Source organism: Lucilia cuprina, chromosome 4, assembly GCF_022045245.1.
Source record: "Lucilia cuprina isolate Lc7/37 chromosome 4, ASM2204524v1, whole genome shotgun sequence".
NCBI classification, from domain to species: domain Eukaryota; kingdom Metazoa; phylum Arthropoda; class Insecta; order Diptera; family Calliphoridae; genus Lucilia; species Lucilia cuprina.
The window spans coordinates 59,443,908-59,461,618 of NC_060952.1; the positions used below are offsets into that span (position 1 = coordinate 59,443,908).

The window sequence follows — 17,711 nt, forward strand, 5'->3', positions numbered from 1 at the left end:
TGCCTTAATTTTGAAACCTATTAAATGTTAACAAATTAAATAATATTGTTTTTTATATGGGGCATTTCACGTCAAGTGAACCAACTTTTGAAATCGATGTCTTCCGATCGCGATGAAATTTGCACCATAGTTAGTTCTATTGGATAGTAAGTCAGACACAATTTTTCAACAAGATCCCTCGTGAACTTTCTAAGTTAGAGGCGGTCAAAATTTGACATTTTGGCCATGTAGGTTTTTTTTCTCATCCATGTAACTTATTACCTATTGTTCTTAGCAAAATGTGTCCCAAATAGTTTAGATAGCTATTTTTGCAATCTTTCGAAAAAAATTTAATAAAATATTTTTGATTTTTTTTAATCAAAAACATTTTTGACTTTTTTTCAAAATGGGCCCTTATTCTTTTTTTTTTATCTTTTTTAAGAAAGCTTAAATCTTTTCCTAAGCGACTTATATGGTCGCTTAGTGGGATGCGAGTGGGATATCTATCAAAAAAAATATTTTGTAACTCAAGATTTAAAATTGTTGAATTTTTTTGCAAAATCAAAAACTTTGTTGACTTTTTAAAAAAAAATGGACCAATTTTTTAATTTTTTTTTTTTGCTTAGAAGAAAGCTTATGTGTTTTCCTTTAAGACCCTTTTTGTCGCTCAGAGGGATGCGAGTGGGATATCTATAAAAAAATTTTTGTAACTCAAGACATACAATTTTTTAACTTTTTTTGAAAAGTCAAAAACTTTTTTGACTTTTTTTCCAAAATTGACTCTTTTTTTATTATTTTTTTCTCAAAAGAAAGCTTGCGTCTTTTCCTTTAAAACCTTTTTGGTCGCTTAGTGGGATGCGAGTGGGATATCTATCAAAAAAATATTTTGTAACTCAAAATTTAAAATTTTTGATTTTTTTTGCAAAATCAAAAACTTTGTTGACTTTTTTTTAAAAAATGGACCCATTTTTTAATTTTTTTTTGCTCAGAAGAAAGCTTATGTATTTTCCTTTAACACCCTTTTTGTCGCTTAGTGGGATGCGAGTGGGATATCTATAAAAAATGTTTTGTAACTCAAGACATACAATTTTTTACTTTTTTGAAAAATCAAAAACTTTTTTGATTTTTTTTCCAAAATGGACTCTTTTTTAATAATTTTTTTCTCAAAAGAAAGCTTAGGTCTTTTCCTTTAAAACCTTATTGGTCGCTTAGTGGGATGCGAGTGGGATATTTATCAAGAAAAATATTTTGTAACTCAAGATTTAAAATTTTTGAATTTTTTTGCAAAATCAAAAACTTTGTTGATTTTTTTTTATGGACCCATTTTTTTTTTTTTTTTGCTCAGAAGAAAGCTTATGTGTTTTCCTTTAATACTCTTTTTGTCGCTTAGTGGGATGCGAGTGGGATATCTATAAACAAATTTTTGTAACTCAAGACATACAATTTTTTAACTTTTTATTGAAAAGTCAAAAACTTTTTTTCCAAAATGGACTCTTTTTTTATTATTTTTTTCCTTTAAAACCTTTTTGGTCGCTTAGTGGGATGCGAGTGGGATATTTATCAAAAAAATATTTTGTAACTCAAGATTTAAAATTTTTGAATTTTTTTGCAAAATCAAAAACTTTGTTGACTTTTTTTAAAAAATGGACCCATTTTTTAATTTTTTTTTTTTGCTCAGAAGAAAGCTTATGTGTTTTCCTTTAACACCCTTTTTGACGCTTAGTGGGATATCTAAAAAAATGTTTTGTAACTCAAGACACACATTTTTTACTTTTTTTGAAAAATCAAAAACTTTTTTGCCTTTTTTTCCAAAATGGACTCTTTTTTTATTATTTTTTTTTTCTCAAAAGAAAACTTAGGTCTTTTCCTTTAAAACCCTTTTGGTCGCTTAGTGTGATACGAGTGGATTATCTATAAAAAAATATTTTGTAACTCAAGACATACAATTTTATAAATGTTTTGTAACTCAAGACAAAGTTTTTTAAATTTGCACTATTTTAATTTGTTTCATATTTGTGTGTAAACCTTAAAAATTAAACTTACGCAGAGAAACTAGACACATTAGCCTTTCCGATTGTATGTAACATACCCAACTAAAATTTCATAGCCTCTATACTGTAATACCCATAATATGTTAACCTCAGGAATAAAAATCACTTTTTTCTATGAAAATGTTGAATTATTTAATTTTGTTATTTATTTGTAATAATAATTAATTTAATATATAATAATTTTTAAATTTTCAAATATCCATACTTTTATCCTCCTTATTTGTCGCCTTTATTAGCTGCTTTTTTTGCCAATCCTTTCTTGGCGCTATTAGATTCAGCACCTGATATTTTAACAATGAAAATCACGTGCGCTGAAAACTACTTCTAGGATTGACTAAAAAAGCCGCAAGATACTCAGACAAATTTTGGGGTGGAAAATTAATAGCGGTCGGCCTCATATTGCACCCCTCCAGTGGCTATTATCGGTCAGTTGTTGTGGTTTTTATTTTTAAGGTTTTAGAATCACTTACACACAAATATGAAAAAAATCAATTTAAAAACATTTGTCTTGAGTTACAAAACATTTATTTTGATAGATATCCCACTCGCATCCCACTAAGCGACCAAAAAGGTTTTAAATGAAAAGACCTAAGCTTTCTTTTGAGAAAAAGTCCATTTGGAAAAAAAGTCAAAAAAGTTTTTGATTTTTCAATAAAAGTAAAAAAATGTATGTCTTGAGTTACAAAAAACTCGCATCCCACTACGCGACAAAAATGTTGTTAAAGGAAAACACATAAGCTTTCTTCTGAGCAAAAAATAAAAAATGGGTCCATTTTTTAAAAAAGAAGTCTACAAAGTTTTTGATTTTTTTCTCAAAAGAAAGCTTAGGTCCTTTCCTTTAAAACCTTTTTGGTCGCTTAGTGGGATGCGAGTGGGATATCTATCAAGAAAAATATTTTTTAACTCAAGATTTAAAATTTTTGAATTTTTTTGCAAAATCAAAAACTTTGTTGATTTTTTTTTAAATGGACCCATTTTTTTTTTGCTCAGAAGAAAGCTTATGTGTTTTCCTTTAAGACTCTTTTGTCGCTTAGTGGGATGCGAGTGGGTTATCTATAAACAAATTTTTGTAACTCAAGACATACAATTTTTTAACTTTTTTGAAAAGTCAAAAACTTTTTTTTCCAAAATGGACTCTTTTTTTATTATTTTTTTTTCCTTTAAAACCTTTTTGGTCGCTTAGTGGGATGCGAGTGGGATATTTATCAAAAAATATTTTGTAACTCAAGATTTAAAATTTTTGAATTTTTTTGCAAAATCAAAAACTTTGTTGACTTTTTTTAAAAAATGGACCCATTTTTAAATTTTTTTTTTTGCTCAGAAGAAAGCTTATGTGTTTTCCTTTAACACCCTTTTTGACGCTTAGTGGGATGCGAGTGGGATATCTAAAAAAATGTTTTGTAACTCAAGACACACATTTTTTTACTTTTTTTGAAAAATCAAAAACTTTTTTGCCTTTTTTTCCAAAATGGACTCTTTTTTTATTATTTTTTTTTTCTCAAAAGAAAACTTAGGTCTTTTCCTTTAAAACCCTTTTGGTCGCTTAGTGTGATACGAGTGGATTTTCTATAAAAAAATGTTTTGTAACTCAAGACATACAATTTTATAAATGTTTTGTAACTCAAGACAAAGTTTTTTAAATTTGCACTATTTTAATTTTTTTCATATTTGTGTGTAAACCTTAAAAATTAAACTTACGCAGAGAAACTAGACACATCAGCCTTTCCGATTGCATGTAACATACCCAACTAAAATTTCATAGCCTCGATACTGTAATACCCATAATATGTTAACCTCAGGAATAAAAATCATTTTTTTCTATGGAAATGTTGAATTATTTAATTTAGTTATTTATTTGTAATAATAATTAATTTAATATATAATAATTTTTAAATTTTCAAATATCCATACTTTTATCCTCCTTATTTGTCGCCTTTATTAGCTGCTTTTTTTGCCAATCCTTTCTTGGCGCTATTAGATTCAGCACCTGATATTTTAACAATGAAAATCACGTGCGCTAAAAACTACTTCTAGGATTGACTAAAAAAGCCGCAAGATACTCAGACAAATTTTGGGATGGAAAATTAATAGCGGTCGGCCTCATATTGCACCCCTCCAGTGGCTATTATCGGTCAGTTGTTGTGGTTTTTATTTTTAAGGTTTTAGAATCACTTACACACAAATATGAAAAAAATCAATTTAAAAACATTTGTCTTGAGTTACAAAACATTTATTTTGATAGATATCCCACTCGCATCCCACTAAGCGACCAAAAAGGTTTTAAAGGAAAAGACCTAAGCTTTCTTTTGAGAAAAAAAGTCCATTTGGAAAAAAAGTCAAAAAAGTTTTTGATTTTTCAATAAAAGTAAAAAATTGTATGTCTTGAGTTACAAAAACTCGCATCCCACTACGCGACAAAAATGGTGTTAAAGGAAAACACATAAGCTTTCTTCTGAGCAAAAAAAATAAAAAATGGGTCCATTTTTTTAAAAAAGTTTTTGATTTTGCAAAAATATTCAAAAATTTTAAATCCTGAGTTACAAAATATTTTTTTTTTTTGGATAGATATCCCACTCGCATCCCACTACGCCACCAAAAAGGTGTTAAAGGAAAAGATCTAAGCTTTCTTTTGAGAAAAAAATTAATAAAAAAGAGTCCATTTTGGAAAAAAAAAAGTCAAAAAAGTTTTTGATTTTTCAAAAAAAAAGTAAAAAATTGTATGTCTTGAGTTACAAAACATGTTTTTATAGATATCCCACTCGCATCCCACTAAGCGACAAAAATGGTGTTAAAGGAAAACACATAAGCTTTCTTCTAACAAAAATAAAAATAAAAATGGGTCCATTTTGTTAAAAAAATCTACAAAGTTTTTGATTTTGCAAAAAAAAATTCAAAAATTTTAAATCTTGAGTTACAAAATATTTTTTTTTTTGATAGATATCCCACTAAGCGACCAAAAAGTTGTTAAAGGAAAAGACCTAAGCTTTCTTTTGAGAAAAAAATTAATAAAAAAGTGCCCATTTTGGAAAAAAAAGTCAAAAAAGGGCCCAATTGAAATTGCCCATTTTGAAAAAAAAGTCAAAAATGTTTTTGATTAAAAAAAATCCAAAATATTTTATTAAATTTTTTAATTTTTTTTCGAAAGATTGCATAAATAGCTATCTAAACTATTTGGGACACATTTTACTAAGAACATTAGGTAATAAGTTACATGGATGAGAAAAAAAACCTGCATGGCCAAATTGTCAAATTTTGACCGCCTCTAAGTTAGAAAGTTCACGAGCGATCTTGTTGAAAAATTGTGTATGACTTACAATCCAATAGAATTATTTTGGTGCAAATATCATCGCGAAGCGATCGGAAGATATCGATTTCAAAAGTTGGTTCACTTGACGTGAAATGCCCCATATACACTAGATACAAAGTTTTAAAAAGTCTGTTCCGAAACGCTTTATATAACAAAACCCATATGAGGTATTTACCCTTCCGGCGGCTACTACATTATAGTCAAATATTGAAAATTACTCCGCAGGAGTAAAATAATCCATTCGCAACAGATATTCATTCATTCGTAATAAATTATTTTGATTAATATATACTTTTTATGTTTATTTTTCACAAAAAATTAAGTTTTTCTTAACTTCAGGCACTTGAAATTGTGTAAATTAATATACCAGAATAGAATTTTTCGTTTAAACAAACATTATTCAGTTTATAATATATTTTCCTCACAAATTTTATCATTATCTTTATTTTTTTAATAAAATATAAACTTTTTAAGAATATTTTTTATCAAATGAATTCGCCGTACTTATGGTTTTTGAGGTCTACGTAAACCAAATGCAAAAACAAAATACATGTAAACTGTTGTTGTTGCGGAACTTTCATAACCTTATCTGTTTTCGCCTTGTTCCATATATAAAAAATAAAATGAATTCGCTCCGCATTTCTGAATTCGCCGACGACACTACCTTTTAGTTAATATATCTTTATATCAACAAGAAACAGCAGCTTATATTTTTCAATTGTTTTATTCTGTTGTATCTGGTAAGTATTTTTTTGTATTTTTATATATAAGTTTGTCATTCCGTATATATAAAGTATATATTCTCAGTTTTTAGAAACATTAATAATTATGTTAGACATGCTTTCGAGAAGATCGCTATTTAAAGTCAGCAGAATCGGTCTATAAATATGAGCAAAAATCCGAGATAACCTCTGAAAATTTTATCAAAAATTACTTATTTTTTCATGCTTTGTTAAAATAGCAACAACAACACTGTGAATTGGAAAAAGATTTACATGTGTGTGTGTGGATGTTTTTGGTTTTATTCAGCTGTGTATTTTGTTTTGTATGTTTGGATGCTGTTGGCTTCATTGAGTTATGTATTTTGTTTATGTTTTCTTTTTGTGAATTCTGTTCGTATATTTGGATGTAGGTTGGTATTTGTAAAAAATGTGTTAAGTAAAAATACAAATTTTACCGCTGAATGTTAGAAGACCGCGAGTGGCTGTAAAGCACTCTCATGAATCTTGAATTACACTAAATTTATTTTTAAAACTAAAAACTTAAGAACTATTAAACAAATTCTTAAAACTAACTTAGAACTAAGATAAGACCTCATGCACTCAATCTTATCAATTTCATATTCCCATTTAAGGGTGAATTTTCAAGTGCACTAGTGATAAGAATATGCTCTATTTCTAATTATATCTCATGTCTATGTGTTACATAAACAAGAGAATTTATGTGCATCTTAGTGCTAGCATTCTTATCATTACTAAAGGTTGTCATTAAAAATCTAATCGAATAGTTTTTATGACCAAACACATGCACCAAAATAAGATTTTAAACTATGTTCAAATTTGTTTGAACAGTTTTATTGCATTGTTTATTTTGTTTCTCTGTGTTTTTCGTTATGTACAGTGTCTCTCATAAGTATTCGAATTTAGGTATAATATGAAAAGAAACCAAATTTAATAACATATTTTGTATGATTAATAAATTAATTTGTTAAATTGTCTACACAGTCCTTAGCTTTGATATCACGCTTTTTAAAACTTTAAAAATTCACATTTACTTAAATTAATTTAGCTTTATTTAAAAAAAGTCCATAAAATTACCTCACAAAATATACGTATTTTTTCTGTATTTCATATTTGACTGTATTTTGGACCATTTGGTCCACAATTTTTGAGGGCATTTGTACAGTGTTGCCAAAACTTTTAGGTCCCATCCCACCAGATTGAGTTTTGAAAATCGCCAGAATCCGCTAAATCCACAAATAAAAACGCTAACTTTTACCGTTAAAGTTTATTTGGTAGAAAACCGATTTTATTAAACAAAACTGTTTACAAAACTAATAAGATAGGAACATTTTGCTTCATTCATTTCATCCTTCAAAATGTACTTTTGATAATTCTGTGTGTTCTCTAAACCGAATCCGAGTATATTTCTCGTTAAAAAACGAATTCTCATAATTTTTCTCGTTTTCAAACCAATTAAATTTTATTATATTAAATGTAATCATTATTTTTTGGATTTTTTAATGCAATTGCCTTACCTTAATATAAATGCTATGGACATTTTAAACTCCTTCTTATTCAAAATATGTTTATTTTTCTGAATTTTACGATGAAATAATTTACGATTTACAGAACAAATTCTGTTTTAGAAGCTTCTCGGGTTTGAAACCGAATCGATTTACAGATCAGACATGAATATTTATTGTTAAAAATCACACATTTCGATCGGAATGATTTCAATTCCATATTATTATGTGTTTTTCTTTTAGCTTCTCCAAATTCAAAAATTATTAGTCTGTTCCCAAAAAATATTTTTTAAGTTGATTCTATTTATTATAATTGAAAATTTAACAAAAAACATTAATTACATAGACATTTTATTCCGCTTTAGATACTTAAAGTGTTTTCATTTCTAAAGAATTTTCGTTTTCTTTTTCTGAAGAAGCAAAAGTACAGAAATAATTCCATTTTCGATTGGAATGGAATGTCTATAAAAGGGGACTTTCTGTTATAATTTCGTTTTCCAAATGGTATTTTTTGATTTTTATACCCTGCACCACTATATTTTGTGCTGCTGTCTGTAACGCAATAAAATATTGGCTCTATATCCACCTTAAAGTATGTCAATAGACTCATAATTGTCGATTTATTTACATTCGTCCGTCCATGTAAATCAAATAACAGTTCGTAGTTATTAAGATTATTTAATAAAACTTGACACAAACAATTATTTTGGCCAAGGACTCTTGAAAATAGTTAAAATCGGTTCATTATTTCACCTAGTAATTCTGAATGTTACTGGTGATTTTTCTAATGATCGGGCTCCATTTGTCTCTAGCCCCCATAAAAAGCACCCTTCAGAAAATTTTTAAAATTAGGAAACACAATTAATTTTTAGAAAGTCGGTAACATTTAGGTTGTAGGTTTTAGGCTCTACTATAGTGTTACATAAATACTTTTCACTAGCTATACCCAGTGTGCTTTGCTACCTTAAAAGCAATGTAAATAAAAAACACTACGATTTTAAAGATTCTAACTATAATAGTTTTTCGATATCAGATATAAATTTGTTTACATATTGGGGATGCCACGCAAGTTATTGCAAGTTACCCATTTTTTCTAAACGTTAATTTAGATTTAAATGCAACCTATGAAAAATTTGAATAATATAATAGTTTCCAAGATATACGAAATTTTATATTTAATTCATATTAGAGATGCAAAGTGCGCCCAATTTTCTTTAAATGTTCACATGAATGTTCTTCATGTAAAATTTAAATTTTTTATCTCAAATAGTTTCTCAGATATACAAATTGTTCAACTTAATTCATATGGGGACTCCAAGCCCCCCAGATGAAAGTCCGCCATTTTTTCTATAAAATGTTCACATTAGTAAGGTTCTTCGTGCAAAATATGAAGAATTTAATTCTATTAGTTTCCCAGATATACGAAATTTTGCATTTAATTCATATGGGAGGTGCCAAGACTCCCATTGAAATATTCTGGCTGTAATAGTTTCTAAGATAAACGAATTTTTCTATTTGATTCATATGGGGCTCCAAGCCCCCCAAATGAAAGTCTGTTCTATTTATATATATTATTTTTTATTTTATTATACTCACCATCAAAAAGGATGGGGGTATATTGATTTTGTCATTTCGTTTGTAACACATCGAAATATTGGTCACAGACCCACAAAGATATATATTCTGGGTCCTCATTAAATTCAAAGACGATCTAGCCATTTCTGTCCGTCTGTAAATAAATTTTGTTTTATTATAAATTGGTAGTCGTGAGATATGACGGATATATTCATCAAGTATGATTAGTAAACAATGACCGCTAAATACATAATATTTTATATGTTAACTGTAATAAATATAAACATCAGGCATTTTTAGTCATCTGCGACTGACTTATATATCATACTTTATTACTTAACATTAAAGTCGATAAAATTCATAAGTGCTAGGGTGATGCAAAATCACATGACTTTTCACGCATTGCCCTTAAGAAACAGATAGAAACTTTTGATATATATTTTTTGGAACCACTTATTTTTATACTTATTCAACTTTTAATTTGGCAACACTTATCATAGATATGTACTATTTTATAGCCGGTAAATTCCAACACTGTTTTTAACAACTGTGTTACTGTTCGGAGTAATTTAGTCATACATGAACACAAAATACACACTCATTCAATGATGTGGAACGTAAGTTTTCGGAATGTCAAATAGTTTTGCTGCTTTTTCATTGTCTGCGCATTTTTGCAGCGATTAATTAGTGAAAATTTAATTGTAAACATTAAAAATTACCAAAAAAAATTTATAGAAAATATTTAAGAAGACTGTCGAACATAAGTAGAAATAAAAATAATATATTTGAGGTGTAAATTATCCGAGCATAACAAAAAGATGTCTTAAATCTAGCGCAGGCAGCAACAACGCCTATGGTGAACGAACATGAGTAGTTGTTGAGTAGATATATTTATTAGAAGGAGCCCCCACTGAAACCCAACCCTAAAGCAAAAACAAAAAACACATTAATTGTATAAAGAACGAAAATTTATTTAAAAATCGTTGAATTATCAGGGCAAAGTGTTTTTGTGAACATCTTTTGCATGTCGTGTTTTTAAGAAAAAAAAATTAAAATCGGATTCCAGATAAACGTACGAATCGATTTTACAAGTAAAAAAAAAAACAAACGAGTTGTGCTGAAAAAAGCACACATAAAAACAAACAAATACATACGAATCCAACTTAAAGATGGATGCCGATAAAAACAGTGGAGGTGGTGGAGGTGGCCAAGAGACAAAAGTGATCTATCATATTGATGATGAAACAACACCATATTTGGTGAAGATTCCGATACCATCAGCTCAGGTCACTTTGAGGGACTTTAAAATGGTGCTCAATAAACAAAACAACAACTATAAATACTTCTTCAAGTCGATGGACGCTGACTTTGGTGTAGTTAAGGAGGAGATTGCGGACGATGCCACTATATTGCCATGCTTCAATGGGCGAGTTGTGTCCTGGTTAGTGTCAGCTGATGGTACGAACCAGTCAGATAATTGTTCTGATATGCCAAACAGCGAATGTGGGGATATTCGTCAACCCGTAAGACCTGCTCAACCACCGCCACCACCTCAAAAAATGGGTGGAGGAGGTTTAGGTGCTGGAAGTATGGGTGGACTTATTGGAGGTGGTGGTGTAATTACAAATCCTATGATGCAACCTCCACCACCTCTCACATATCAGTCGGCGTCAGTATTGTCGAGTGACTTGGACTCTACAAGTTTATTTGGAACAGAATCTGAAGTGACATTCGATCGTGACCTAACAGACTATAGCAGTGTCCAAAGATTGCAAGTGCGCAAGAAGCCCCAACGACGTAAAAAACGAGCTCCAAGCATATCTCGAACTTCAAGCTATTCTTCAATAACCGATTCAACAATGTCTCTGAACATAATTACGGTAAACATAAACATGGAAGCGGTTAATTTCTTGGGTATATCGATAGTGGGCCAGTCGAATCGCGGAGGTGACGGCGGTATATACGTAGGCAGTATAATGAAAGGTGGAGCGGTGGCATTAGATGGGCGCATTGAACCCGGCGATATGATTTTACAGGTAAATGACGTAAATTTCGAAAATATGACAAACGATGAAGCAGTTCGAGTTTTGCGAGAGGTGGTTCAAAAACCTGGGCCTATTAAGCTGGTGGTTGCTAAATGCTGGGATCCAAATCCAAAGGGTTATTTTACTATACCACGCACTGAGCCGGTTCGTCCAATTGACCCCGGCGCCTGGGTGGCTCATACTCAGGCTCTTACCTCACAGGACAGTATTATACATCCCGACATACCAGAGCCTATCAAAGAGCGTCTTGATCAGAACAATCTTGAGGAAATTGTTAAAGCAATGATCAAACCGGACAGTGGCTTAGAAATTCGGGATCGCATGTGGTTAAAAATTACAATACCAAATGCTTTTATTGGAGCTGATGCCGTAAACTGGGTCCTAGAGAACGTCGAAGATGTTCAGGACAGGCGCGAAGCTCGTCGCATTGTATCGGCTATGTTGCGAAACAATTATATTAAACACACAGTCAACAAATTGACCTTCTCCGAGCAATGCTACTATGTGATTAACGACGATCGCAATCCTCTGCAATGCCGCTCAAATTTAAGCCACGCTGACACTGAAAGTATAACCAGCGACATTGGTCCCCTGCCAAATCCCCCAATATATATGCCATATTCAGCAACATACAATCCAAGTCACGGTTATCAGCCCATTCAGTATGGTTTAACAGAGCGTCATGGATTATCCTCGGGCTCTAGTAGTTCAGATGTGCTTACCAGCAAAGATATTTCGGCGTCTCAAAGCGATATTACATCTGTCATTCATCAAACCAACCAAATGACGATTGGTCACCATCACGGTTCGAACAAATCTTCGGGATCATCTAATCGTGGTGGCGGTGGCAATATCAACAATGAACAGGAGTCTTCCGTCTTTAATTATGTCTTGTAGGACGAGGAGGACTTCCTCTCAGCCAGAAGGCATATGAGAGGACGAAACATAAGGCAGGAACTGCAATGAAATTATTTTTCTCTCAATACTTTATTATTAATGTGTATTTTTATTTTATTTTCCGTTTTAAATTCCTCTTTATTATTAATTTTATTATTTGCCTTTAAACTTTTCTATACGTTTCTAAATATTGAAATGAAAAACATGAAACCAGTATACAATATAATTATAATTAAAATATTAATTAGGAAGAAAGTACATTCAATATAGTACATACATATACATACATGCATATTATATAATATACATACTTACATAACTTAACAACAAAATCAAAGAAAACAGAAAAAAATAAATCATAATTATGACTCAAAAACATAGTTTATTATAAATATATTAATATAAGATGAAATTAATTACAACAATTACACATTTACATTTCAACTTAAAATTCTCACAACCCCACACACAATACACTCAAAAATATTAAATATTTTTCTTAAAGCAGAAGGTTTATAGATTTAAAAAAGGTTAAAGCAACAACAATATAAATACAATGAATAAATTGTTGAAACAATTTCATCTTGGCTACAGAACAGTAAGCCCCTTTCTAGTTTCAAAAAAGAAAGGGAAAGGCAGACTAAATTACCAAAACCATCTTAATAACATTTTGATAAGATTATAAACAAATCATACAAAAACAAAAACGAAATTGCATATAAACAATATCTTTTTGTATCATTTTTAATATAATACATACATACGTATATTATTAATTAAATATTAATAATTGAAATATAAATTTATAAAATTAATAAAAACAAGAAGAATTTAGTAATCATGATTTATAATAAAAAATTATATATATACAACATAGAAGAAATTTACTTTTATTTTTTACTACAATTTATTTATTTTTTACTAATTATTTAAGGAATGTGTTATCATTACCGCAACTGAAGTGGCAACTGCGATACATAATCGACCCTATAGATTTTTCTGAATTGTATGCAAATACGGATGTTAATATTCAACTCTTAATGATTTTGAAAATTCTAACTTTAATAGGTTACATTATATACAATTTTTACATATGAGAAATGTCATGTAAATTATTGCAAGTTCGCCAATTTTTCCAAACGCTAATAAGGAGTTTAGTGTAAGTTGTGATAAATGTGAATAATAATGTATGGTATTTAATTCGTATGGGAACATTAATGTTAAAGTTCTTCTGTAAAATTTGATTCTATAGTTTCAAGATACTGAATATATGAAAACCTGGTCATGTACATAATTGCAAATAAAAAAGGGTGTTGAAAAAATTCAAAATTTTCCAGTAAATGATGTCCTAATATTGAGGGCAATCTTCATTCGACAAAGAAATTAACAGACTAAAGCTTAGTGTAATCCTAATATATATTATAAATTTCTTTGTAAGTTTGTTTCTTCGTTTGTGCGTCAATCACGCCTAAACGGATGAACCGTCTTTCTTTTAATTTGGAACATAAAAGGATATATGTCTGGAAGCGTCTGTAGGCTATATAACTTTCCGAAAATTAGACAAGAAGGGATAAAAATAGAAGAAAAACGACAAAAAACGGGAAAAATTTGTACTTTTGTGCATAAAAACATATTTTTAGCTATTTTAATGCGAAAATATTTTTGATTTAGCATTCTAAAATGTCAGAAATATGTATTAGAAAAGTTGCATTGCGAAAATACTGAAAAAATTCGTATACTTTTGTGAGGTAATTTTATGGACATTTTTTTAATAAAGCTAAATTAATTTAAGTAAATGTGAATTTTTTAAAGTTTAAAAAAGCGTGATATCAAAGCTAAGGACTGTCTAGAGAATTTAACAAATTAATTTATTAATTTTACATACAAAATATGTTATTAAATTTAGTTTCATTTTATATTATACCTAAATTCGAATACTTATGAGAGACACTGTAGGTACCTCTTCTCATCAAACAATTTCCAAATCAAACAAAAGCTGATTTTAGACTTTTTCAAATGTCAAAAGTGACATTTCTGTATACTTTGTGGTTACTTGACAGCATTCAACAAAGTAGGTTGATGTCGCTTTGTGCCGGTCTCTTTTGAAGTTTCCTAAATGTCCACACATAGAAACTTTTGTTTCAGAAACTATGTGTCTATTGCATTGATTTGTTGTTGTATGAATGAAAAGAATAACAAAACAAGTTTCCGAGTACGGGAAACTCCGTACGGCGAGAGAGATAAATGATATTCCTTCTCTTTCTCTCTCATGCAAAATAAAAAGTTTCCCAATAAAAGTTTCATAGTGTGGACCGGCAGTTTTTTTCAGAAATTGCAAACAAACAACATCATTTGCAATACAAGAGAGTAAGTAACTTTCTTCGTAATTCAGCTCTGGGTTGAGGAAGACCGTCGTGCGTCGTTGCCATTATCGCTTAAAGGTAATCAGGCCGTCCTTTTTGCTCTGCCTTCGAGAGTTTTACGTTTCAAACAGCATTGGCCAATATGTGACGTCAGATAACTGTACCGAGTTACAGTTTTTCTTGAGGTGCATATTTGACCATGTGCAATCGTGTTAACTTAACCTAAGTTTTTAATTTTAATTGGAACATATGACCTAGTTTTTTCTAGCTAGAATTGGTGATGGCGTTGTATAATTTTTATTACTGGCCAAATAAATCTTAGTTTCGGAAACTAAGTAACTTAAAGAACAAACAATAGATAACTTGCAAAAAACTCATACACTCCAAAAACTTTTCAGGATTGCATAATAATAAAAATACATAAAAAACGATATTTTTAATACTTTTTTAAACATTTTATATTATTACTAGCATACCCTGGGTGCATCGCTACCCTAACTTAAATTGAATACATTCAAGATTTTGTTTACTTTTATAGAAAATTAAAATTTTTTTAATGTTTCAGTTGTAATATTAATTTATAGCACTTTTAAGTGCTCAATAATGCAAAAATAAATAATAAAAATAAATAAATACAGCCTTGAAAACTAATTGGCACAGCGACCGTAAATGGGTTAATAAAGTCGCATGTTTTCTTCACGTTGTTGTTAAAGGTAATTTTTGTTAATTTTTTTTTTGACATAATCTTGAATTAATTCTGAAACTAAATACATGTGTTTGTTGTACAACAAGAGATTTCGCTACTTTATTAATTTACTTTTTCTACATCCATTTTATCTTGAAATACAAAACTAACATTAACAAAAACAATAATATAACATGACGAGTTAGTTACCATAGTGTATTTTAAATTTTAAATGTTTTAAATTTTAAATGTTTCCCGACTACATTATTATTACATCAAAAGCAAAACAAAATGAACAACAACAACGTTAAACGAAATAAGAAACAAAATACACAAGGCAATTAAACCAACAGACACCTAAACATACAGTGTCTCTCCTAAGTATTCGAATTCAGGTATAATATGAAAAGAAACCAAATTTAATAACATATTTTTTATGCAAAATTAATAAATTTATTTGTTAAATTGTCTAAAATTGTTTTAAGATAAGGATATATTTCGGCCCATAATTTTGGGGCATTTGTACCATATTTTCATATAATATCATTAAAATTACGATTTTTGACCATATTTTCCATTTTTTCTCTTTTTCCAGAGATAAAACCAAAATTTAATATTGGGATTTACTAGATTCCATGAGGTATCTAAAAATAATAATTTTTGTTATAAGGATCTGTTTTTAAACATTCCAAGATATATTTTTGTTATCGTTCTTCTGTTTCTAATTAAATTATGTGGATCTTAAGACCCTTTCCGTACCACTAGGATCTTTGGAGTTGTACTTTGGAGTTGTACACTTCCACAATATATTAAAAACTTAAAACGTATAACAGCTGATATCTAAAACAATATATAGAAGATAAGATTTCCCGAAAAATTTTGACCCTAGTATTATAAAAATATACTTGAGTTCCAATAAATTGAATGAGCGATAGAAAAATGATTCCAATAATATATCTTGGAACGTTTAAAAACCGATTATTGTAACAAAAAATATTATTTTTAGATACCCCAAGGTGTATATTAAATCCCAATAACAAATTTTCGTTTTATATCTGGGAAAAAAGTGAAAAAATACAAATACTGCTAAAAAAATAATGATATTACATGAAAAGATGGTACAAATGCAGTGTTGCCAAAACGGCGGTTTTCCCGCTAGATCTGGAGGTTTTTGATCATCGATTGCGGCAACATTTCAATAAAAACCACTAAGTGGTTTTTTTAACTGGAAAATAATTTTATTTAGCTGGTTTTAGCGTTTTTTGGCCAATTATTTTTTTAAATGTATGTAACTTGTTTATCAGATGTTTGGATGATTTATCGGTAAATGCACATATCTAATATAAAATCTAACGGCATTTTTTGTTTTTTTCTTCATAAGTGAGTGCGAAGAAAATTTGTGTTGAAAAAGAAGAATTTGTTTAAAAAAAGTGAAAATATTAGTGCAAAAAAGAAAAATACATTAAAAAAAGCAAACATTGAAATATACAAAAAAAATACTTTGTTGGTAAGAGAAAATATAAATATATTTGCAATAAGCGTATTTGTTGACAGACTCTTTATGCAGGAAAATGGGTAAACCAACCTATAATCAAAAATTTAGAAAAGAGTGGAAGACAAACCCCCAATTGAGGGATTGGATTACTGAATCTGACAATGCATCAAAGGCTTTTTGTCGCTATTGCAATTGTAATTTGCAGTGTAAATTCTCAGATTTAGTTGCTCATGCATCTACAAATAAGCATAAGACAGCTAAAGGTGGCTTTGTACAACAAAATAAAATTCCCTTTCAATCATCAAACCATAAAGTTCAAATGAATGAAGCTGCATTATCAATGTATTTTTGTCAACACGGACCTATAGCTCCTGTAGATCATTTAAGAACCAGTTTGACGATTCTACGAGCTGTCAACAAATTCGATTACATAGAACCAAGTGTTCCAAAATTGTTAAAAATGTTTTGTCAATACACTTTAAGGAAGACTTACAGAAAGATATTGGTGACTCACATTTTAGTCTCCTTTTAGATGAATCGACTGATATTGAAATGGTTAAATTACTTGGTAAGTTTCTTGCTGAATTTTTAGGAAAGGCTTTTTTTATCTAACATGTATTTTTACAGGTATTGCAATTATATATTATAGTGTGAATCGTCAAAAAATTGTGTCAACTTTTTTAGAGCTTGTTGAACTCCCTGGGTCGGACTCAGAATCTATAGTTGAATGTTTGAGAAATGTTCTGAAAATGTTTCACCTAGATATGAAAAAATTGCTTGGAATTGGTACTGATAATGCGAACGTGATGGTTGGGCGTAATAAAAGTGTATATGCAGAACTCAAAAAGGAGAATCCTCATTTAATATTAATAAGATGTGTATGTCATTCTGTTCAACTTGCCATAAACCACGCTTGTGCAACTCTTCCCAGAAACCTTGAGTTTTTAGTTCAGGAAACCTACAACTGGTTTTCCAAAAGTTCTGCTAGAAAGATGGCATACAAAAACTTATACAAGGCTATTAACGACGACAAGGTAAGTTCTATGTTAACATTGTTTTTATATTCTTA

General features: G+C 29.6%; 1 protein-coding gene across 1 annotated transcript; it reads left to right on the forward strand.

Annotated features, from left to right (window-relative positions):
• Positions 1-9,851: 9,851 nt before the first annotated feature.
• LOC124419557 (segment polarity protein dishevelled-like) lies at positions 9,852-12,289 on the forward strand. The gene has a single exon (XM_046949568.1). The coding sequence runs from the start codon at positions 10,327-10,329 to the stop codon at positions 12,097-12,099; it is 1,773 nt and encodes a 590-aa protein (XP_046805524.1). The 5' UTR covers positions 9,852-10,326; the 3' UTR covers positions 12,100-12,289.
• The last annotated feature ends 5,422 nt before the right edge of the window (positions 12,290-17,711 follow it).

What these genes read in the sequence shown, in the direction of transcription:
- LOC124419557 (XM_046949568.1), top strand. Translation starts at nt 10,327, where the DNA reads ATGGATGCCGATAAAAACAGTGGAGGTGGTGGAGGTGGCCAAGAGACA.